Source organism: Nesoenas mayeri, assembly GCF_963082525.1.
Source record: "Nesoenas mayeri genome assembly, chromosome: 16".
Taxonomy (NCBI): Eukaryota; Metazoa; Chordata; class Aves; order Columbiformes; family Columbidae; genus Nesoenas; species Nesoenas mayeri.
This window is the reverse complement of record NC_137562.1, coordinates 8,278,864-8,301,635: the sequence shown is the minus strand read 5'-3', so window position 1 is coordinate 8,301,635 and position 22,772 is coordinate 8,278,864. Positions and strand designations below refer to the sequence as shown.

Sequence of the window (22,772 nt, the reverse complement as noted above, 5' to 3'; positions counted from 1 at the left end):
TTGGCAAGCGGTCAGAGCATCATCCCTGGATGCGGTAGACATTGGTTCAACTGCCTAAGGGATATGTTTATTCCGTGCACTATAAACACACCAGTCCGGGAAGCGGCATGCTGTGCAGAAATGCCTTGAGTCACTTTGTGGATATAAATACTAAGTTTATGCTCTCCCAAATCCGGGTCTGCTTTGCCCATATACGGTCCATGATCAGTGCTGCCTTGGCTTTGCTTCAGGGGCCAGGAGACATGGGGATTCATCCCTCCTGCGGGGGTTTTGGGGACTGCCAGTGAGTCACAGGGCTGCGCATGGGTATCCATGCCACACACGGGGATCTGCACCCTCAGGTCCGTGCCAGCCCCGCAAACTGGATGGCTGGGTCCCAGGTTGCTGGGTTGGAGCATGAGGAACAACCATCTTCATCTGCTTTTGTAGGATGCACACAGCCGCCTGCTGATGATTTTAGCAGATGTGTCCTCCCTGCGTGCAGGAAGGCCAGGAGACCTTGGGAACAGGCGACCATCAGAGTCATTGGGGGTTTGGGTGGGGAGACGGGGGGAGTTTTTGAAAAGTCATATGAAGACACATGGTGGGTGTTTGTGTGGGGACATGGTGGGTGGTTGGGTGGGGACTCGGTGGGATTGTGGCTGTGGTAGGGGAGTACCTGAGGGAGGAAGGGACTGTTTGCGTGATAGCCTCGGAGAGAAGGTCAGGGAGGGGTGTCCCGGGCCGTGGCCAGCCCGGCTAGCGGGGCAGCCCCTCCCGGCCTGGCGGGGGCACCACCGAGCTGCCCGGGCCCACGGAGCCGTTGTGCTCCGGCGCTAGGACCCAGCCGAGCCTCACCGGTCCGCGAGGAGAGGGAGGGGCTACCCGTGATGACAATCCGAGCCAATAAGCGCTGGGCCGCTGCCGGACTCATTTACATCCCGGCGCGACGCATCCAATGAGCGTGCGAGCTGCCGGCCGCGCTGCGCTCGCCGCCTCCCCGCCCGGGCGGCCGAGGCGGTCGCGGCTCATTCGGAGAATGGCCGCGGCCACGGCGTGCGGCTCCCCGCCTCCCCGCCCGCCCCGCGAGCAGCAGCAGCCGCCGCCGCCGCGGAAGCGAGGCGACTCCCGGCGGCGACAGGCCGCCCTCTTCTTCCTCAACAACATCTCTCTGGACGGCCGACCGCCCTGCCCGCCTGCCGACAAACAGCCGTCGCCCGCCGGCCCGGGCGAGGGAGAAGAAGCGGCGGCGGAGCCGGCCGGAGCCCCCCCGCGCCTGCTGTCCCTGCCACCCGCCTGCCAGTCGCCACCCGCCCTGCTGCTGCCCGGCGTCCCCCCTCTCGCCGCCCCCGGAGCTAAAGGGGAGGCGGACCCTCCCCGCGGGGGCATCTTCCTGCCGCAGCTGCTGGGCGGCCCGCTGTGCCCGCCGGCGCCGCCCGCCCTGCCGGGGATGCTGGTGCCCGCCAAGCCGGGCGCCCCGGGGCTGCTGAGCCCCACGCAGAGCGCGGCGGGCGGCGGCTTCACGCTGGAGGCGCAGCGGCAGAGGTGAGTGAGGGGACGGGGTACGCTGGGCCAGCCCGCACACCCTCCGCCCCCGCCGGCGGGGCCGTCCTGACCCCGCGGGGCGTGGGAAGCGGCGGGACCCCCCGGGGCCCTGGGAAGAGACGGACTTTCCCAGGGCCCTCGGCCGGCCGGCGGCTCCGGGGCGTGGGGAGCGGAGCTTGGGAAACGGCTGCCCCCAGGGGAGAGCGGCCCTGGCAGGCGGCGCCAGCCTCGGGAGGGAGCACCTGTCCCGGGGAGATTCGGCCTTGCAGGAGCCGGGGAGCGCTGCCCCTGGATGTGCGGCTGCCTGCGCGGAGGATTCCCCAGCTGGCGGGAGCGCCTGGTGAGGGGGATTTGCAGAGTATTTCACTTGCTGAGTCTCTGGCTGCAGTTCTGCCGTATCCTGAACCCTGCCTCCTGCTTTTCCCGAGCTCGGTTTTTGCATCTTTCCATTTACAGATGAAGCCGATGGAGTCATTGCTCGGTAGGACTCTTCCTCGGTGCAATGGCCACAGTGCTGATGTAGAGCCTTCTAATCTCTGCTGCTTGTCTGTGCAGTAACTCTAGATATTAATAAACGCTTGTACGCTGGGAACTTTGAGTCAGCCTCAGGGAGGATGTTCTGGCCTTCAGTGCAGGATTACCATCGCATTTCCAAGGGACTTCTGTCAGCCTGACAGTGTAGGTTTTCTAATTGACTGGAAGGTGGGCCCCCGCTCAGGTCTTGGGGATTTGAGCTCTGAAGGAACTCTTTTCAAGCCATTCCTTGCATAAACAGCTTTGTAAAGTGAGCTGGCCCTCTAAGCTTGCAGATAGGCAGAGCAGTATCAAAGTCTCTGTGGTCTTTGTAGTGTCTTCCAGAGCTTTGTTAGTGAGCTGAAATAGAGATGTTGTCTGTGCTTTAAAGCTGGGGAGCTTTGCTAATGCCCTAATGGGTGTTACCTTTCAGGATACATCTCACAGTGGAGATGTTCTGAGTATCCTAAGGAAATGTCTCCTTGGAGGGTCAAGTGAATTTAAAGAGAAGTAGCTGTTAGTCAGTCCTCTTGTGTGTCATCCCTACTGGGTATTTTCCTTCTTGAACTTGTCATTTGCCACCCATTGCTTTTCTTCTTGTAATGGAAGAGGTCTTTCTGTACTTCTTCCAGAAACTGAAGCTGGGGATGCTCGATGGATGCCCCGTGTGCACAGGTTGCACTGTAGTGTACTGCTTGTTGAGCAGGAAAGCCTGAAGCAAGGGAGTTGCTGTGGCACAGCTCCTTCCTAGCACCCCTGGTCCACAAAAGCCAGACCAGTAGCTGCTGTCCAATTAGTTTAATTGCTTTGATATTGTAGGTAAAGTTCTTGAAGGCAAGTTTTGAATCAAGTGGGTGACATTCGGTGTGCCTGTACATGCTGAGTTCTGGGCTGATGGAGTTTGTGTAAATGGATCAATCCTTCTCCCTTCCCATGTCTAAGTCAGTAGGATACTAAGAAAATATTCCTAGTATCATCTCATATGATGTCCTTTTTGCTTCTTTCCTTGGCATCTCACTTTAGTTGTTATGTTCCATTATAGTAATTCTAATCAATCCACCTGAAAAGAATGATAAATCAGAAATAAAAGGTAGAGATAAGTGTGAGGAGTGAGGGAATGAAAGGGCTTCTGTCTGAGTAATGACAGAACAGACCATGAATTTTCAGCTTGGAAGAGGTGGCTGAAAGGGTATATTGTATGGCATTAATCATTTTGTATACCACTTATGAGGGTGATTTGGAGTGAGAGTTCATCTATTTTTTGTCTTTAAAGAAGAAAAGAGTGGAGAACATCTGCCAAAGCTATCGGGCAAAAGATCCACATTTTCTGACGCAAGGACAGTTTTATACTGCCTGTGAGGATGTGCTAGACCCTACATCTACTCCCAGCCACACTGGGCACAGGAGTGGGTAAGATGGACCATCCCTCTGTAATTGCTGTTTCACATGCGACTTGGAGCACTTTATTATTTTCTCTGGATGGTTCTGTGGCTTGCTCTGCATTGAGCATCCCTTCATCCTTGCAGGATGGCGGTGTCTCCTCTTGTTGCAAATACATGAGGAACGGTTCAGGGACTTTCCTGTGGGACAGTGGTGCTTATGCTGCTTCCATTTCTGTGTATGATGTGCTGTTTGAAAAATAAGGTTCAGAAATCAACGAACAGTTGCAAAATGGGTTTTCTTTCATTTGGACTCAGGAATCTGGGCATCCCTTTGCCATACAGTGCTGTTGCTACACTCCAGATAGGGTAACTGTGCATCATGCAAACATACAGGCATATGAAGTCATCAGAGGGAAGTGGGAGGCGAAATCCGCGCTGTGACTCTGGACATCTAATCTGTGGTGCCCACTTAAGGCAGCTGTTTCCTCGGAGTCCTTTTTTAGTCACTGTCACAAGCTGCTTTGAATCGCCCTTGGTGGAGCCTCCTGTAAATGCAGCAGGAACACGGGCTGAGGGGTCTCTAGATTTGCTCCATCTGTGTTTGGTGAGCAGTGCTGTGCCTGGTGATTTCATCACGCTGGGGCTTGCCCTGATCCATGGAGATGGTTTTATCTACAACTGATGGTTTCACTGGGCAGAGTTTTATTGCAAAACTTGATCTTGTTCAACTTGCTTGCGAAGTTGCAAGAAGGTGATGAGAGCGGCAGCACAGATGTGATGGCACCTCTGCTACAGCTCCTGCTTATTTATTAGCAACAGGTGGGATCTTTGGTAGAGCCCAAGGAATGGGTGATCTGCTCAGTTGACATAAGGTGGAGTTTCTCAGTTGCTCTGGAGCTGTCAGGTCCTTTAGGATGGAAACTTTGGCAGTTTGCGCTCCCACGGAGGCACCGTTCAATCTGTTTCATTATGCTGCTGGCTGAGTGTTATGAGCTTAATGACTTTAACCTTTTACTTTTGTTTTCCTAAGGAATGTTCTGTTTACAGGATCTGAAATTACAACTGTGTTATTATACTAGCTTGCTTAATCTGCCTGCCATGCCTTCTCCTTTTCCATCTTGCCCCATTCTTTTGTTCTTTCAAAGAATAAGCCTCACAAAAAGCAGTGGAGGGTGGCAGCAAACAGCGAACAAACCGGCATTCACAGATTTTTAATGGATTTCTGCAGCTGGATCTGAAACTGGTAGAGCTTTCTGAAGAAACACAGATAACAGAGCCCTGAAAATAGCCAGGTTATGAGAGCAGGAAGAATGGGAACAACAGACCAGAATGTCAATGCTGCTTGTGCTTCTGAGGTTTCCCTACAGTGCAATGTAAAGTTGCTGGTTTTGCCATATATTTGATGCATTTTGCTGGGCCTAAGAATAAATACAGAGACTGAATTATATGCATCTGATGCTGTAATGTCCTTGGTGTTCAGTGGTCAGGGAGCCAAACACTCAGGTTTGTGGTTGCTGATAAATCAGAAATGACTGAGCTAATTTAGATCATTTTAAGGGTGGGAGTTTAAATAGCAGTTGATAACAGCAACACTTTGGACCAACTCTGCTTTTAAGTGTTAATTGGATGCCAGATTGCTGACATAGGTGTGAGCAAATTAGTTTCTTGGGTGGAATGGCAGGAATGCTTGGTCAGACTTTTATGCTTATGATGGTTAATGTGTTGTTTTGTTCTCCTGTCAGCTTAGCTGCTGCTTTCACTTTGAGAACTATAAATATTTACCAAAAAAATTGCCTTACTTTTAATTTCTAAGCCTTATTTGGAATAACTTGAGCACACATGGTGCTTTTTAGGAAGCAGCAAGATCTGTCAGAGCCTGCGAGCTTTGATCCTTCAGGTCGCAGAAGAGCAGACTGGGATGTGCTGCTCAGGGCTGAAAACGAACATATTCGAAACCTGAACTTTGCTTAAAGGTCAGCTGAAAAGTTAAGGCTGCAGTTTCCTCCTTGGCACACACAGTTTGCTTCGGCAGTTTTCTCTTGTATTTGCAACTGCAGGTGAATTGCGTGGGTCTGGTATTAATTGTTTGTAATTTATAGCTGCCTGTAGTATTTGTTATCTGGCATTCCCAGCCAGGTACATTAATCAGAAGTCAATTGTATACCTAGCAGGAGACTTGGTCTTGGTATCCCGCACACCTCTGCTAAACATTGCTAACACCGAGGTTGACATCTTCATTTAGAGGAGTCCAGAGGCTTTTAAAGTAACGTGGATCTCCAGGCAGGAGGAGACTGTACAGAATTAACTGTAATTGCAGTTATTTCACCAGCTTTTCACAGCAGTGGGTTTGGGGATGCCGGGGGTTTGGGGATGCTCTGGAAGTGCCATTTCCACCTTTTCCTTTGCTCCAGCTCCCAGTTCCTCTGAGCAGGAGGTGATGAGGGTGGTTGGAATGATACTGTCTTGCTTCTTCAAGTCAACAAGTCATCAGCAGAAGGGAAAATGCTACCAAATGCAGGTAAAAAGCCAAATAGCTTAATTTCAGAGAGGAATTGGTGGGGTCCCAATTTGAGACCTCCAGTAAGCAAGTCCCATAGGAGTCTTATGATCAGTGAGAACGACATGTTTAGGTTCTTGGGGATCCTTACCGTGACTTTGCTGAGCCTCAAACTCCTTGACAATTGCAGAGACGTGGGCTGCCCAGACTTACATGTGCTTTGCCAACCAGACAGCTGCTTCACTTGGCTGTGGGTGAAGCTTCTTCAGGGCTGTTGTGTGCTCTTGGCAGTGCGACTGAACCAGTTCAGAAGAGTTCCCAGCGGTGGTGAGCTGTTTCTACAAGCTTCTGTGAACTGTGGGATGAGGCAACGAGGGAAAGATCTTTGCTTTCCGTTTTCAAGAGTAGTTCTGAGCTACAGATGGATTCTTCTCTGGGTTTGGGTATGGTTGGTTTGCTTTAGAAGCAGGCGGCGGGAAGGTGGAGGGAGAGAAAGACACTCTTGCATAATTCTCTTTTTATTTTTTAATTTCCTGCAGTATTTGTTTGAGTTATTAAATCTCGAAGACCTAACCTCAGTTGTCCCGTGTTTCTCCTTTTCCCATCTGTCACCCAGTTAAAGCTGTGGGGCTGTCAGACTGAGCGAGCTTGCAGATGCTTGTGAGCCTTCTTTTGAAAGCTGTTCTGAAGTCTTCTGGCTCTGTAGTTGGAGTTTAAAAATGCAAAATCTGACATGCACACAAGCATAATGAAATTTGGATTATTTAATGAGGACGAGGTATTGTTGTTAAGCAGGTGACTGCAGATGGAGGGTGCTCAGCTAAAGCCACTCGCACTTGCTATTCAAATGCAAAGCTTTAAGTTCCTAACCTTTGGTTTATAGCTGTTGTGTGTATAATTAACTGTAAATTATTATAGTATGACCTCTGAAAAAAGATGTTAAATGAGAACCTTTGACTGTTCTCGTAAGTGCAAGTGAAGCATTTCATGAGATATCCCTCTGATTCCTGAGATGTATCGAGTCTTTAACACACAAAGTTTGCTGCCAGCTGACCCCGCTGCCTGAGGCTGAGATCCCGGGGGTCTGAACACCCTGAATATGCAGCCAGCTTCTGCTGGGAGCGTCCCTCCTGGGCCAGCTCGGGCTCCATGTGCTGCTACCCAGCTCAGCCCAGCATCCAGAGCTGCCTCTGAGCTGGGCAGATGTTTGCCACCCACAGCACAGGCTGAACTGCTGCTGGTCAGAGCGGTTCCCTCACCAGTATGGACAGATTTGCACTTACTCTGTTGTGGTTGCTGCAATTTAAGCATAAAATTTTGCGCCGCTGAGGCTACAGCCTTTTGATTGTGGGCTGGAGGAGATGAGTGATGTGGTGGTGGGAAGAAACAAGTGCCCATAAAAACACTCTAAACTGTCTTTGACAGGGTTTCCTCCAGTCACCTGTTTTTTATTCTTCTTCTCAGTTAGAAACTTCTCTCTTTCTTTTCTTCCTTTATTTTTTTTTTTTAAAGCTGATGGCTTTTATTTTAATAAGGTACATGATGAAACGACAGCATCAGAATCATCTTTCGGGAAAGTGCATGAATATTTCTAGCGTAATGCCCACAGGGTTATCAAGGACACACTTCACATTCACTCACCTTATTTGGTCAGCGGTTCAGTGCTTGGTGAGCAGAGCACGAAGTGCAGAGGGAAGCAGGTTGGTGAGCTCAGAACATCTCCACAAACTGGTAAGAATCTGGAGAAATATGGTTAGTGGTTGTGTCCTGGCCAGCGCATCTAGTTTGCCTTGTGAGAAGCAGCAGGGACTTTAGCAGTGGGCTCAGGGCAGAGCAAACCTTACATCTGGTTTGGTGGCTCTGTTGTAACAGATGGCTTTCATAATCCTTACTGGAAGGCATTGTTTTATCCTTAGATTGTTTTGGTGCTAAGAGTGTTTAGACAATGTGATTTATGAAGGGCAATGAATACAAAGCTCGTCTCTTAGTAGAATTACGTCTTAATCATGTGTGGTTGTGAATCAGCAGTGAAGCAGCAGCTGTTGTGAAGAGCATATAATTTCTTTCCTTGTTAGTGTTTAAAACTCTCCAGGCTTAGTGAGCTTCCCACTTACTCTGCCTCCACCTTCACTCAAATTGTACTTCGTTTCTGTTCCTTCTCTCCTGTGCTATACGGTGTGTGCCACATTATTTTCCTTACACGTGGCTTTCCTGGTGGCCGAGTGCAGGATTTTCTCCTGGCTGCTGGGGACCTGCAGGAAAACCCTTGGGACCCCTTCAGTTTTGCAAACAAACCTTGACTAAGAGCACAAAGGTGGAGGAATTGGGCCTCCTCCCTCATCCTGAGGTCTCACAGAGGGACCTGCTCTGTAGCATTAAGTTCTTCCCATGCTCATGTGGCTAATTTGGGTTTACTCTTTAAAATGAAGATTACTGGAGGAATAACTTAAACTAACCCTGCTGTGGGACTTGTATTTACTTTCTGGCAGTCTGATACTTAAACTCTCAGGATGATGGCCTGCGATCCAAACGGCACATTTGCAGCGCCATAAAACAGTGAGTAGTTGATTTTTAAAGAAGGAGCACTTGGCTATACGCTTACTATCATTTATGCAGGGTGTCTTCTCTGCCTCTCGTTGAACATCAGAACTGAAACCATCTGTCCATGAAAACAGCTTGCTCAGTGCTGGGCACTTCATGATGTAGGTTCTTTGTTGAAGTCATTTGTTTCACCGAATATGTGGTTTTTATGGTGATTTAGTATAAACGTGGTCTCTGACTCGTTTTGGTGTTAATTACTGAGAGCTTGCTGCTACAGGTGAGCTGGAACTCATTAACATGAGCGCTGGGGTGGGAAGATGTGGGGCACAGGGACAAGCTCAGGGATGCTCACACTCCGAGATGCAAGCCTGGAAACAATAAATGTCTCCTGGGCTGCGTGAGTAATGGCTGTTGTGGAAAATTAAGCTTAAAAACTGGAACTGTTTTTCTTAATCCCTTGACGCTAGTATTTCACGTAGTCGAACTGAAGTGCAGTTCATATTGGATTGCTGGCTTGCCCGTGAGAAAGGAAAGCTATACAGCTTAATCTTTAAAATATGTCTTGGCAAAACAAATCTGACAGGTATGTCTTTCTATTGTAAACAGGATCTGGGATCTGGATTTCTTGTGCAAATTATCTTTGACAGTTGTTACTAAGCTAGTGCTTCCCAAAAACAATAAATTATTTTTGTCTTTGTTATATTAATAACTCAGCCCCTTGACAGCTGTGATTATACCAAGGCATGTAAAGGACCTTACAAAGGGGCATCTGTCTTAAAATAAAACTCTTTCCAGGGAGAAATAAGAAACCAAAATCTATCAGCCCCTAATTTTACATGGTAATTAGAAATCCTTGGCCTCCCGCATTCTGCCCATCTATAATATTAACAGTGCATATGGCTGAAGAGCAGCAGAGGTCATGAGCCTGGCTGCTGCTGTGAGCGCGGTGCTGGGGCTGTGTGCTGTGTCCTGCAGAACGGCGATGGATTCTCTTCTAGGATTGTATGGATGTGGCTCTGTGTGACAGAAATCAGTCCCCTGCCCAGAGGCCTCAGGTCGTGTCACTGTCTGGCTTTGGCAGAATCTTGGGAGGCTCATGTTGCTCGGTGATCCTGGGGGTGATGAGGATGAGAAGTCAGGGCAGAAGATGAAGTCGAGCTGCTGTGTTGGTGAGAACAGCCAGATGCTGATTGAACTCTGGGTGTGTGCTGGGCTCAGAGTGCAAACCTGTCCGTGCAACAGGTGGGGGTTCACTGGGTTGCTGGGGAGAATCCCAGTAAGGTTTTAGAAAGAAGAAAAATAAAGAAGAAATTAGCAGAAATGTAGGAACCAGAAGGGCAAAACAGACAAAAGCTTCAAAACAGCCAAACGGCAGCTGCACGCAGTGGCTTAACATCAGTGACCGCTGCAGTTTAGAGGCTGATATTAGAAGCTAAAATGATGTTGACAAGGGCTATTGCAAAGCGTGGGAGTGCTGAGCAGGGACACAAAGGGCTGTCCCTTGGAGCACACGGAGGCCCAGGAGCAGGTGTGGACAAGGCTGGCGTGTGCCTGAAGCCACATCTGATAGCACAGGGTTAATATCTCTTTTGCATTCTACTTATTATCTGCCAAAGAATGGCCATCTTTGACGTTTCCAACTACCTTCAGACTTCACCTTGGTCCTCGTGGGTGCCTGCAGGTAGCCTAGCCTGAGGGCGGGAAGGGGAAAATTACTCTTGGCAAGCTGTCGGAAAGGTCACTGCTCTTTCATCTGGAGCTGCGACCTAACCAGCTTTTTCCATTCAATTAATAAGACAGGACACGCAGGGATTACCGGTGCTATACATAGGTTGTTCTTAGCTGTGTCCTGTTCTGCTGGGAACACTTGAGAGCTGTGTCAGCCCCAGAGACAGGGATCCTGAGTGTTTCTTGTCTATTGTTTGCCCCCTGGCTAGAGCAGAAGAGGACAGCTCCAAAGCTGGAAGCTCTCAGAAGTTGAGGTTTCCCCAGTGGGAAATCCATCAGAAAGGATAAACATGTGGGCTGGCTGCTGCTTCCCAGGATGGGAGTCAAAATGCAGCTCTGAACTTAGTTTTATGGGGTTCTACCTGAACACAAGGGGTTTTGTGGGCTTCTAAAAGTGCATGTTTAGCTCCTTAGGGATTCGGCAGCAGGTTTGGATTGCATATGTCCATGCGTGCACGTGGAGATAAGCTGAGGCGTAATCCAGAATTCCTGTGTGTGATAGCCCCTTATCTCAGAGCATGTGCCGCACTTGTGTTCTCTCTGTGGGTCCCTCGGAGATTCTGGCTGTGTAAACACAGTTGCTGGTTTTAAGGTTCAAGTCCTGGGAGGGTCTTGCTTTACTGGCTCCTAAATTAGTGGAGGAAAGCACCCACAAGTGAGCTCTTGGCCAAGGACATAGGAGCAAGAAAACCCCCTAGAAATTGTCAAGGAAATAGCGGGTATTGGCTAACAAGTGTTTGGACTTTCTTTAGGATGCTGTTGAAATTACACAGAACTCATTAACGCTTTAACATTGGATACTTTGATTTCTAGTTATCAGGTAGCGTGTCGCTAAGGATATTGTGTGAGGTAACATACAGCATGTGTATAACTTTTAGTATTCTGGTTTAGTATTTAGGTTGCACTTGGCAACAAATGCTTTGTGTAAACTACTTAAAATCCTTTGAATTCCAGTGGATCAGAGCACAAGCAAGAAGTGTTATCCCAGGTGAAGCTGCTTAGCACAGGATAAGTGACTCGACATCTTTTTGTCATCAAAACCAGGAGCTGCTGGAATGATACTGTGCTGCTTGTTGTTGGAATATGGATTAGCTGCATGAGGAGAGCATTCCAACTAAAAAAATGAGTGTATTTATTAATATATAGATAAGTGCAGACTACTCAAAAAGTGTGAAATGTTGCAATGCACTCCAAGTACTGTGCTACCTAATAAAGAAGTTCTGTACCTGAGTGGTAATAAGGAATCCAGCAAGTCCCTCCTGGGCTGCAGTGGGGATCTGTTTCTATAAAACATCAGTGTGTGCACAAAAACTGTTCCAGGTGCTCTAACTGGATTAGTGAGAGATCTTTCTGTACGCCTTGTTTTGAGATTTGAGGGAAAGTGTCTTGCTTGGCATCTGGGATTCCTCCAAGGTGACAGCTTCACTTGAGAACAGAAAATATTCTTTACAGGCGTAGCTAAAAATGAAGTTTCCTGTTGGCAGAGTGGGGATGAGTCATCATGGTTTGGAGAGGAGGGGCAGGATCTTCCCTTCCCTGCAGCAGGTTTTGACTTCTAGATGTGCTCTTAGAGCAGCAGGTTGGGGTGATTGTTGCCCTTGTCCCCGTTACTGAGAAAACGAGGTGATGTTCAGCAGGTGTAATGCTCCGGACGGGTCCCATGGGCAGCTGGAGTTAATGGTGAAGGTCTTGCCATGTCTCTCCCAGCCCACCCAGTTACTCACACCAGCATCCTTTTACAGAACTATGTGCTTTTTTTTCATACCAATGCTGATTATCATTGGCCTGAGCTGTGTTTTCCCTTTGCTCTCTACATGTGGCATCTTCATCTGCGTCTCGCCAGGAGGGCAGGAGGACTCTGGGTGTTACCAACTGCATTCGTGCCAGGAGGTTTGAGATTTGCCTTCATATTTCATGAAGGTTTTTTGGTTTTTATCCCAGGTTAGATGCCAAAGTACACTGGAGAACTGTGTATATGTGAAAGCATTAAAATTTCCTGTGCAGTTTTTGCTGAAAAGCAAAATATATATATAATAATTTTAAAACTGAAGTGCAGGTGAAGGGCGTTGAAGCTGTGCCAGGAATGTTTTTCAGTAGCACCCTTAGTGCTGTTGATTTGTAGGAGGCAGTCTCTGGCAATTCTGGAGCTGTTAGTCCTGTGGGAGGATTTACCTCTCTTGTGTTTACAGAAAGGAACACTAATTTTTCATCCTCCTACCTGTTTGAGCTGTGATCTTTTTTTTCTTTTAAGAAATTCACAATTCATTTGGAAATCTCTACCGACAAAGAATGACTTGACTTTGACAATTGTCATGTATCCTACTTTGTCAAAGTCTACTTTTTTTTTTTTTCTTAAATGTAATATCCTATTATTGTTACACTAACTCGCCTGATTCCTACTATTATTCTCCTTGCATCTTCCCTTCTGGGATTTCAGATGGGTACCGAGTACTCTTTGCTTTCCCTAATAGCCCTCTCTGTTGTTTTCCAGAGAGATCTGTCAATTTTATTGAGCTATCTCGGTCTGTCGCCTCCTGCAGCTGGACACAGCTGTATTCTGAATAGAGAACATACACAGATGTTCACTCATCATCCAGATATATCTGTATCTGTCCACAGACTGATAGGAAATTACTTATTCCCCTGCCTTGATGAGGGGGTTGGGCTTTTTGTGATATTTCTTGTAGGATTTTAAATGAGTATTTGAAAGCTTTTTAGGTGTTGAAGTTATAGGTAGGTGTTATATGTTGAAGATAGTGAATGCTCGTTAATGCAGTTGCTGTATGTACTGTAAGGGTCCTGGAGGGGGAGACAAGTTCTTGGCCTTTTTAGGAACTCGAAACTCTTGGTTAAACACTCTTCCAACAGCAACAAAAAAATCCAAAAAACCTGCCATTTGTCCTAAGAGCTCATAGATCTGTTGCAGTTCATAAACTCAGAGGCCATGAACTAATACTGTTCACTCTTCGTGGTGTTGTACATTTTACAGAAGGCGTTTTATCTCCCAGCGCTGCTCTCTAGACTTTTTAGAAGACGTAGTGGAATATGCCAGTGTACGAAGGTACTTGTATTTTCAAAAGCAGCATTAATCTCAACTCGTTGCATGCAGTCCTCTCCTCCCTCCACCCTCTTCCACGCCAATATGAGGTCCTGCATGCTAGTGCTGCCATCTGATCATACAACTGGCACGACTGTTTTTTAGAGCTCTTAACAGTTTTTGTTGGGTTTTTTCTATAATTGCAGAACCAAGCATATATCTGGGTCTCCAAGACACAAAAGTTTGAAGAAGATGCACTTCATCAAGAACATGAGGCAGTACGACACCAAGAACAGCAGGTAAGTTGTGGAGATCCAGGTGCCCCCTGGGCTCAGGTGCAATAGAATGTGCTCAGAAGTAGATTCTAGTTCAACACAATTAGCCATTTAATTTGGGGATGTCCTTGGGCTCTTGGTAGTTTCATACCGACATCTATCGAAGGCCGTAGGTGCTCATATCTGCTACATCTGCAGCAATATTGTGATGGTTCTGCCATCCTGCTCCAAGGAGGTTAAATCATTCTCCTCCTTATCTCTGGCACACAGAAATATTAGAGCTGAGGGGGGTGTAAGGAGGAGGATGGCTTGATTTAGCCAAATTCTTAGCTCGTATTTGCTGGGCAGAAGGGGGAGCTGCATTCATATTTATTATTGAGGTGTGAAACTTCATCTAAATTGAAAACACTATCTATATCTTTTCATGAGATTTATGTAAAAATGACATAAATATAGGTATATATTTAAAGACTGGGATCTCCTCTGAGAAGCTCTCAAGGTGATGGCGGTTCCTGAATGCTGAGGTTTGATGTAGAGCTCAACTTTAAGGATCTGCAGGGTCAGAATGAAACCTCTGCTTTCTGGAACCATAAAATCCATAGCAGTATCTGTGTAATTTACAGAACAATTTAAGAGTTCTGTGTTTGTGCTCCACAAAAAGCTGTGTTGTAACTTCTGCATCTTAATTTTTTGATCCTGATCTTTTCCCGTCTGCTTACAGGATAGTGTTAATCTGTGCTAAACGAACACTGTGTGTGGCTTTTTCTGTTCTACCTTACGGGGAGAGTTTACGGATCAGGTGAGTCGTCTTTAATGGTTTTGTGAAATGCCTGGTCTGTTGTTTGCAAAAGATGTTATTTTCAAATGTGTATGGTTGGTGTAGGTCTCCTGTTTTGAAGCAGGTGAGCTTACTTAGCTTATGGCTTATGTGTAAGGACAAGAGCTTGTAAACAGAGCAGGAAAATCAGACATTGCCACGGTGTCAAAGTGTTCATACTCCAAGAGAAAAACAGTGGAGAAGTAGACTTTTCTTCAGATATTTATTCACAATTAAAGCTCTCCAGTCCTGTGAAATCCCTGAAACCAACTCTGAACAGATGATGTGGTTTGTAGGACTTCCTATGCTCCTAAAATGATCAGAAATCAACTGTCTTTTATGCAACAAACCATTTTTTTCAGCATAAAAGCCTACAGAGCATCAGGGAAGGATGCTGCCACCTTCACTGGAAACTCTTCAAGGTTTTATAGTGAAATTCCATCTCAGGAAATTTAGGATGCTTTTGGGGTTTTTTTTTTCAGCTCTCCTAAGCCATGAATGTCACTGTTTGCAGTCTGAGAAAAACAGCAGCAGTTTAGACTGATACTGCTTTTAGTCTGTGTTCTACATTTTTGTATAGAACTGTCAGTATGATCGCTTACGGGAAATGAAACCACTCACTGGATTTCTCTGCAGCTTTGCTTTGTGGAGTCAAAGTTGATTCTGTGAAAGTCTATGACCTACAAGTGTACCATAGAAAATACTGAGTTTTGTTCTAATCCACTTTTGGCAAAACAATTGTGTTGTCACTTCTGTCCTGTATGTAACTTATGGAGGAAGGAAACGGATGTTTAGTGGTGGGAATTGTATTGTATGTAAATACACTTGCTGCAAAAATAGTTGATGGGAAAATATTCTCTCAGTTCATAGAAAAGCAGCGAGGTCACTGGAGCTATTTTAGAGCAGTTCTGAGGGCTGTTGTTCTGCATGTAAGCTGGCAATGCAGTTCTTCAACTGAAAGCTGCTTTTTCGCATTGGAATATAGGTGACAAAGCTGCGTGCAGAGTTCTGCTCGCAGCCCTGATTCTGAATTCGAGCTTGTGTGCACAAGGGTTGGAAAATTGCAGTTGAAAAGGCAAGTTTCTAATCCTGGAAAACTAGTTAATATAAGTCATATTGGCTGTTAAGTGTTTGAGCATTAGAGTGTTATAAATGGTGTGGTCTTGTGCATAAAGGCTGTATTAAAAGTTTGCTTTTAATAGGTATATTGGTACAGATTTGAGTTAAAATGAGGCTAAATCTGATTCTTCAGTTAATTGACATATCTAAATTTTGAAAGGAATACTTTAATTAACGCTTTCTTGGAGATGGGGTTGAGGGATGCAGTGTTTTCACACAGAACTCTGACCTGGCAGCGTTGGCTGTAGGTAGTGGGTGGACTCTGGTGTTTGCCATAGAGGAGCCTGGGCTTATGCTGCATTTTCCAATACTGCCTTTTCTCATCCGCATTTAGCGATCTAAAAATGGAAGGACAGAAGCAACGACATCCTTCTGGGGGAGTTTCAGTCTCCACTGAGATGGTGCTTGGACTGGAAGGTGTAGAGCTGGGTGCTGATGGCAAGGTAAGGAGTTTCTTTTTTGGTCTCTTGATCTGTAATGCCAATGACCAAACAGCTGACTGGAGCTGCAGGCAGCAGAACCACTTCATGCTGGGGCAGATCACTTCATTTATGCAGTACTTTGCCATCTGTAAAGCGAAAGCTGTAACTTTTTGGAGCAGTTGAAGTTTGTTTTGATCTTTAAACTTTGAAACGTTTGGCCTGTGATAAAACTGCTTCCGAGGAGGCTGTTGGAGGCCGTGATCGCTTCTGCTTCTGGTTTTGGGGAACTGATTTAATTCTGGTACCTCAGGCAACATGTGAGTGATGTTTTGAGAGAAACATGGGTGAAATTTATACCTCTTTAGTTAAATTTATGCACTACCAGAATTTTACTGATGTGATTTTTTTTTTTCCCCTTCTCTTTGCCATCCCACAAAATCTGTTACAACACTTGCACACCGCATCATGGAAGCAAGGCATTCCTCATTCAACTTTTTCCTTTCTTCCTGTCCCACATTTTCAAGGCCCCCACTCCCAAATACAAATTCCAGGGGTCTCTGAGCTGGGAAATCATAAATGTCTGGAAATAAGGTTTTCAATACATTTTCTTTTGAAACTACTACAACTTTCTCTTCTTTAAGGTTGTCTCCTATGCAAAATTCTTGTATCCCACCAATGCCCTAGTTGTTCGCAAAGCCGACAGCCATTGTGTTGTTCCCTCATGTCGAGCTAGTGCTTCACGGAGTCTTCCTGGATCAAGATATAAACCTGTGACAGGAAAAACGATACCAGCAGGAACAGACATTGGTAAGGACAGCCGCCAGCCTTGTCATTGCTGCGCACACAGCAGAAAGTGTTTTCTGAAACAATTGCAAGTGATAAAGTGTGTGATTTAGGAAGGACGTGCTGCAGCTGGAAGGAGACTGGTTTTAGTGCAGCCTAGTAAAGCAGCCTTGTTAATGAAGCATGAGGTTGAGGACTAAGACTTGAACACACTCCTTATATCCTCCATATATCTGGCCTGGTTCTGTTTACACAATTCAAGGAGCACAATGCCATTTCCTTGGAAATGCAGAGTTTCATATTACTCAACAAGCAACATCTGGTGTAGGTTGGTACAGGTGATTCTCCCAGTCTTCTAGCACTGTAACAATGTATGAGTCGAAAGAGCTTGTGACAACAATCCCTTGTGTAAAAGAGCAAACCTGCTGTCTGCTAGATAACAGGTGAAAGAATTCAGTCTCGTGCAGTTGTTCTCTGTGCATATTTGTGGATGACAGACTGTTGGTTTGCACTAAGTCTAAAATGGTTGGTCAGGCACATGCTGGAGAAAGAGCTTGTGGGGGTTTTTAATAATTCTAATACCTGACTGGTCCATTCATGGAATGCAAATAGGTGACTGTAGCTGCAGTTTGCCTGTGCCACGGGGTCTGCCAACACACTTAATGTTTGCTGTTTGAAAATGGTTTTTTAAGAGGAAATGGAGTTTAAAGCTCTGTCTGTTTTGCTTTCCTCATCCACTCAGGAAGTGAAGCTGGGGACGCCGCAGAGTATGATCCAAATCTTCTGGATGATCCTCAGTGGCCCTGTGGAAAACATAAACGTGTGCTCATCTTTGCCTCTTACATGGTGAGTGACTGGCATACCTGAACAGGGGAGGGAGAGTGTGCCTGGAAGGTCCTCCTATAAGTAACTTCCTCAAGGAAGAAAACTTCCAGTAGGAAGAAACGGTTGTGGCTTTTTGTGAATTGATTAAGAAAAATACAAATATTTGAGTTTGTACACTCAGCTTGTTGAGGACCAACCTCACATGTATCTCCATGTTGTCATTTGCTTCTTGTAACCATTCACTTACTATCTTTTTAAGATTGTCTGTGGTTGAGATTCAACATGTTCTGTAACTTAGGACATTATAGAAATGTTAAACTCGGGTTTGCCTTTGCATTAGTGTCTTTGGAAGACGTGGCTGTTAGTACTGTTCACAAGAGAAATGGTAAATTTTGCCTCTTGTGTTTCAGACCACAGTCATAGAATATGTGAAACCCTCGGACCTTAAAAAGGATATGAATGAAACCTTTAGAGAGAAGTTTCCTCATATCAAGTTGACACTGAGCAAAATTAGAAGGTAAGAGACAAGCATCAAATAACAAGAACATCTTCTGCGCTGTACAAGGCTGCTTTTATCTTCCACTTGTGTGGAGCAAATACTAGATCTATTAATAGTATATATGATTAAACACTAATCTTTCTGTTGCCAGTTGAGCTGAGTGTAGGATGACAACCCCGTACAGGAATCTTTAGGATGATGAGAAAGGGTAACAGTTGGTTTTCATAGTTCAGTCTAAAAGGGTTTTGTTTCACCAACTGTGGTGGACTAACATTCATAGCCAATTAACAGTGGAGCAGCATTAGCCTTGAAACAAATATTGTAACCTGCTTGGCTGGCTGTAGTGCAGTCCTGCTCTGAGTTGTCTTTCTGGACCCCTGGGCTATTCTCTCCTTTCAATTACCAGGCTCACTGATGACCATGAATTCTAATAAGATTATAGGATAAAGAAGAACATTAGGTCTGGGGAGTTATAAGAAAGAAAAGCATTTCATGAAGGCAGGACTATGCCACACTGAATTCCTAATTTTCCTGGAAATGTATCTGGCTGCTCATCAGCGAGATGCAGTATTGCACTTCCCAAGAGCTGTAGTCCTGCCAATATCGCAGTTAATGCAGTCGGGGCCTTCTGAAATAACCAGCTTAACCATGACTCTGCTGAATCACCAGAGCTCTGTGTAGCTCTCAGTGCTGAGCAGACACTCAGGCAGAGTCTGTGTGCTGCCGGCATCCTGCATACTCCTCTTTGTAGCTGCTTGGAGTAGTGTCCTTGCACAGAGAGCTTCTTGCAGATGCAGCACGGATGGCAGCCCTGAGGAGCAGCACACACCGTAAAGTCTGTTTTAGTGCCGAAGCGAAACACCAGCTGTTTTGGGAAGGGTGTAAACCAGTCTGCCTTCCCCCGCAGACCTGGTTCCTCCATCAGGTGGGGAGCAGACAGGCCTCAGTGCAGCAACTGCTGTGACACATACGGCTTTGATGTGGTGTTCTGTAGGTCAGGGGTGTTCCGTCTTATGAATGACAAATGAGTTTGGGAGCCCATAGGCAACCACCCAGGAGTAGCCTGTGTGTCAGTGAGGTAGCCAAGCCCCTGGGGTTTATGGGCAGGTGGAGAGCTGTTCTCCCACAGCAGGTGTTGTCAGCGGGGTTAAATCTGTGCATCAGCTCCAGCTTGCTGCCAGCTGGGCCTTCCCACTCTGGGATAATCCACATCACAGTTTTCCAAAGAGGAGCCTTGCCCAGATGCTCTTCTGAGTTCCCAGGCTGCAGTATTTCTACAGCATTTCATAAAAGCCGTCGTGTTTGAGAAGTTGTCCTCTTTCCTGTTCCCAGTTTAAAGAGAGAGATGCGGAACCTGAGTGAAGAGTGCAATCTGGAGCCGGTTACCGTCTCCATGGCTTATGTTTACTTTGAGAAGCTCGTCCTCCAAGGCAAACTCAACAAACAGAACCGCAAACTGTGCGCTGGTGCTTGTGTTCTGCTTGCAGCCAAGATCAGCAGTGATCTCAGGAAACATGAAGTTAAACACCTTATAGATGTAAGTACAGGAGACTTGTTTCAGGTGTTGTCAAAACCCTCTATTCCATAGAACAAGACAAGGATTAAAGCCAAGATTTGCAGCAGTGTATGTTTGCATTTAAGACCAGCCCTTTCAGTCAGTTTTATGTCTCATTAGGGCTCTTCCATGATTTTTCTTTATTTTAATTCATTACACTGCACCAGTCAGGTAATTTTAATGTCCTACTGATCCTACAGCGAGGTTATTTTTACATTGACTGCATCTCAGGCAAACATACGTAGCTGTTGTGTGGGTGTCACAGCTGAGCTGATAAGCTGGTTTACTTGTCTGATCCTTGGCAACACCTTTGATTCTGTAGGTGCAGCCCTGACTGTGCATCACTGACTCCTATTTTATGCTGACTTAATTTAACAGTGCATATCACTGACTCCTGTTTTCTACTGACGTAATTTAACAGTGCATTGGTATCTTGTGGATTAACTGGTTCTTTCTCCCCCTCTCTTTTTTAATAACTATCATAGAAACTAGAAGAGCGATTCAGATTCAACAGAAGAGATCTCATTGGTTTTGAATTCACCGTCCTTGTAGCTTTGGAACTGGCTCTCTATCTTCCTGAAAACCAAGTTTTACCTCATTACAGACGGCTCACACAACAGTCGTAACCAAAGCCGCGTTGCAGCTGACAGCCAGCGGTGCTGGGGACGTCACTGAGCGCTAGGGACGTCGCCGCTGGCCTTTCTACGCTGTTGTGCGCATCCTGCCACAGCTGCGGCGCAGTTTGGAGCCTGTGGGCTGTGATTAACCTGTCGAGGTGTGTGTTACGGACACGTGTGCCAAGCCTGGGGGATGGTACGAGAACAGTCATTGAACTTTATTTTCTTTGGACATTTAAAGCACAAATATTCACCTGTCAGCTGTCATGGCTGCTTATTATTCCTTATTTATCTTTTTGGTTTTACTAAAACTGTTCTTCCCTATGAAGAATACTATGGTATTATTTCCTTTTTTTTTTTTAAGCTTTTATTGTATTCCTTGAAACTAAAGGAAGCATCACTTCCATTCCAGTGCACCATGAAGTTCAGATGTTTCCAAGAATCCTCTCGCATTTTTACATTAATAAAATGCATACTTTATTTTTTTAAAGATGTGCCTAAAACTGGCTGGTCTGGTACCAGTGCTTTTTAAGTTAGTTATGTTATTTAGTGAGGAATCATGAATTTGTATAGCCATTTATTCTTTACCTGCATTGGCCTTGCGTATAAGGAAAACAATTCCAGTATATCTGCACTAATGATACACAGGGCATCTATTCTCTACTATATTGTAGGTCTATAAGTAGCAAAATTGAAACTACTCTGTTCCAATTAACTATTAATACTTTAAGAACATTTATTTTAAAAGGAAGGATTGTTTGAAAATGTGTTATGAAGTACCACGCGTTGAACAAGGTAGTTACAGCAAAGCGATTGCCATCCAAATTCACTCTTCAGTGGGAGATTAGCCCTGGACTAAGAGCAATTTTCTGTCAAATGTATAATGATTTTTATCCGTTTCAGTGTTCGTAGTCTGAAATAAGCACCTTTTTAGTACGACTGTATTATATATGGTCTTACATGCTCTGAGCAAATACCTAAGTCAGTAGAGCTGCTGCTGCCAAACTAAGCCAATGAAACAAAGCATGCTCAATATTTAAAATGCTTTATTTTATTTGTTTTCACTCTGTTCTTCCAAGCATTGCATCACTGTGGTGGTCCTCATAAAACTGGCATTTGTTGCACATCTGAACAGCCACTTTAAATGGCTGGTGCCCAGCAGTGCTCTGATGCTTACGCAGAGGTTAAATAACTTCTCTGACCATTGGCTGTTCCTTTATTTATTTTTAAAATGTCCGGGTTGGGAATGAACTCTTGATTTTATGCGGAACCTCCTGTGATATTGGCTCTAGGGTTTATTTTCTGAAGCAATATTGGGGTACAAGTAACTGTGTCCATTTGCAAGGAACAAAACTGATGCTTGGCTATTACGACTGAGAAATTTGTAATTTGAGTTTGACTCCTAAGTGAAATACTAGACCTTGGACTGAGGTGAGGGACCTGCTATCCAATATGTAAAGTAATGTAAATTCTTGTTTCTTGTATTAAGTGTTGGTTGTAGCCAAAACCAAAGCTGAATCTTTGTGCTTCAGCTGTGTTTTATCTGAAGCTAATTTGGCTTCATTAGAATTGCAGCAAACTTTACAGGAGCCCCTTCCTCTTTAGGGCTCAAAATGTATTTTTTTGTATATCGTAATTAGAGTCACTATGAAATCCTTTGTAACTGTGTTCAGCTGTATGTAGCTTCAAGTTATTTGTGTAAAATTCAATATGCTTGTGACTTCTCTCTAACACAGAAGGGCTTTCCAGTCTCCGTAAGTGAGATAGTAGCTCGTAAGTTAGACAAGCTTGCCAGTTATCTTCCAAAAGGTTTAAAAAATTGCCTACTAGTTAAACTTTCTACTGAATATAACTGTCTTTGCATGCAAGAAATAGTGACATACTAAACATCTAGTGTATAATGACCTTCAAATTAGTAGAGAGAAGTGGCCCACCACTTCCTAAAGAAGTAGAACTGAGCAAAGAAATTTCTTACATGGTATCTCGAGAACTAGTAAAACGCTTAGGTTAGTATGAATAAGAAACTGTCTTTCTCTGGGAACCTCTTTGTTTAGTGTATGAAGAGTTTTCTGTAACGAAATTAACTTTCCTTTCTCACCATCTAAGGAAAAAAAATACACTTTGGTTTGCAACACCTTGCGGTCTCTATTCAGTGGAAGCTTGTCTAGCTGCAGTGGGTATCAGGCTGGAGTTACACTCCCTGAAGTTACAGTTTCTCATTATAAACCGGCAAGCTTTGGTTTTCTTTTTCAGAAGAAAGTTAGGATAAGGAGCACTAAATTACAAGATGCTTTATGTTCTCTAAAGGTTACTCTAAACATCAGCTTGGGCACGTGCAGTGTTCCTGAGCATAAAAAGCTGCTTGGAGCACAGGCCAAAACCAACCTGGTGTAGCAAACACCGGGCCGGTGTCTCTGGCAGAGCGTGGGTTTGGGGCCGATGCCGTCCCGTGGCATTGGTCTGTGCCTCGTACATCGGAGTCTGTGCAGAAACAGCCCTTCTGCAGGGATCTGGTAACTTGTGTCTGTCTATGTGTTGATTTTTCCGTTTCTGGAGCATAGCTTGCAGTCTTGTGTTGGAATCTATTTTCACCGAAAAGCTGCCACCGTGTGGCAAAGGACTATTATTACCTTGTCCA

The 22,772-nt window shown here is 45.4% G+C and overlaps 1 protein-coding gene across 1 annotated transcript; it reads left to right on the top strand.

The window, feature by feature from the left end:
* Positions 1-1,018: 1,018 nt before the first annotated feature.
* On the top strand, positions 1,019-20,791 carry CABLES2 (Cdk5 and Abl enzyme substrate 2; the record flags this gene model as incomplete). The annotated part of the gene is made up of 10 exons (XM_080354888.1): positions 1,019-1,524; positions 13,175-13,246; positions 13,429-13,521; positions 14,219-14,296; positions 15,768-15,876; positions 16,497-16,662; positions 17,381-17,484; positions 17,874-17,980; positions 19,295-19,499; positions 20,003-20,791. 10 exons carry the CDS (start codon positions 1,019-1,021, stop codon positions 20,141-20,143), a joined length of 1,581 nt encoding a protein of 526 aa, XP_080211014.1. The 3' UTR covers positions 20,144-20,791.
* Between the last annotated feature and the right edge of the window lie 1,981 nt (positions 20,792-22,772).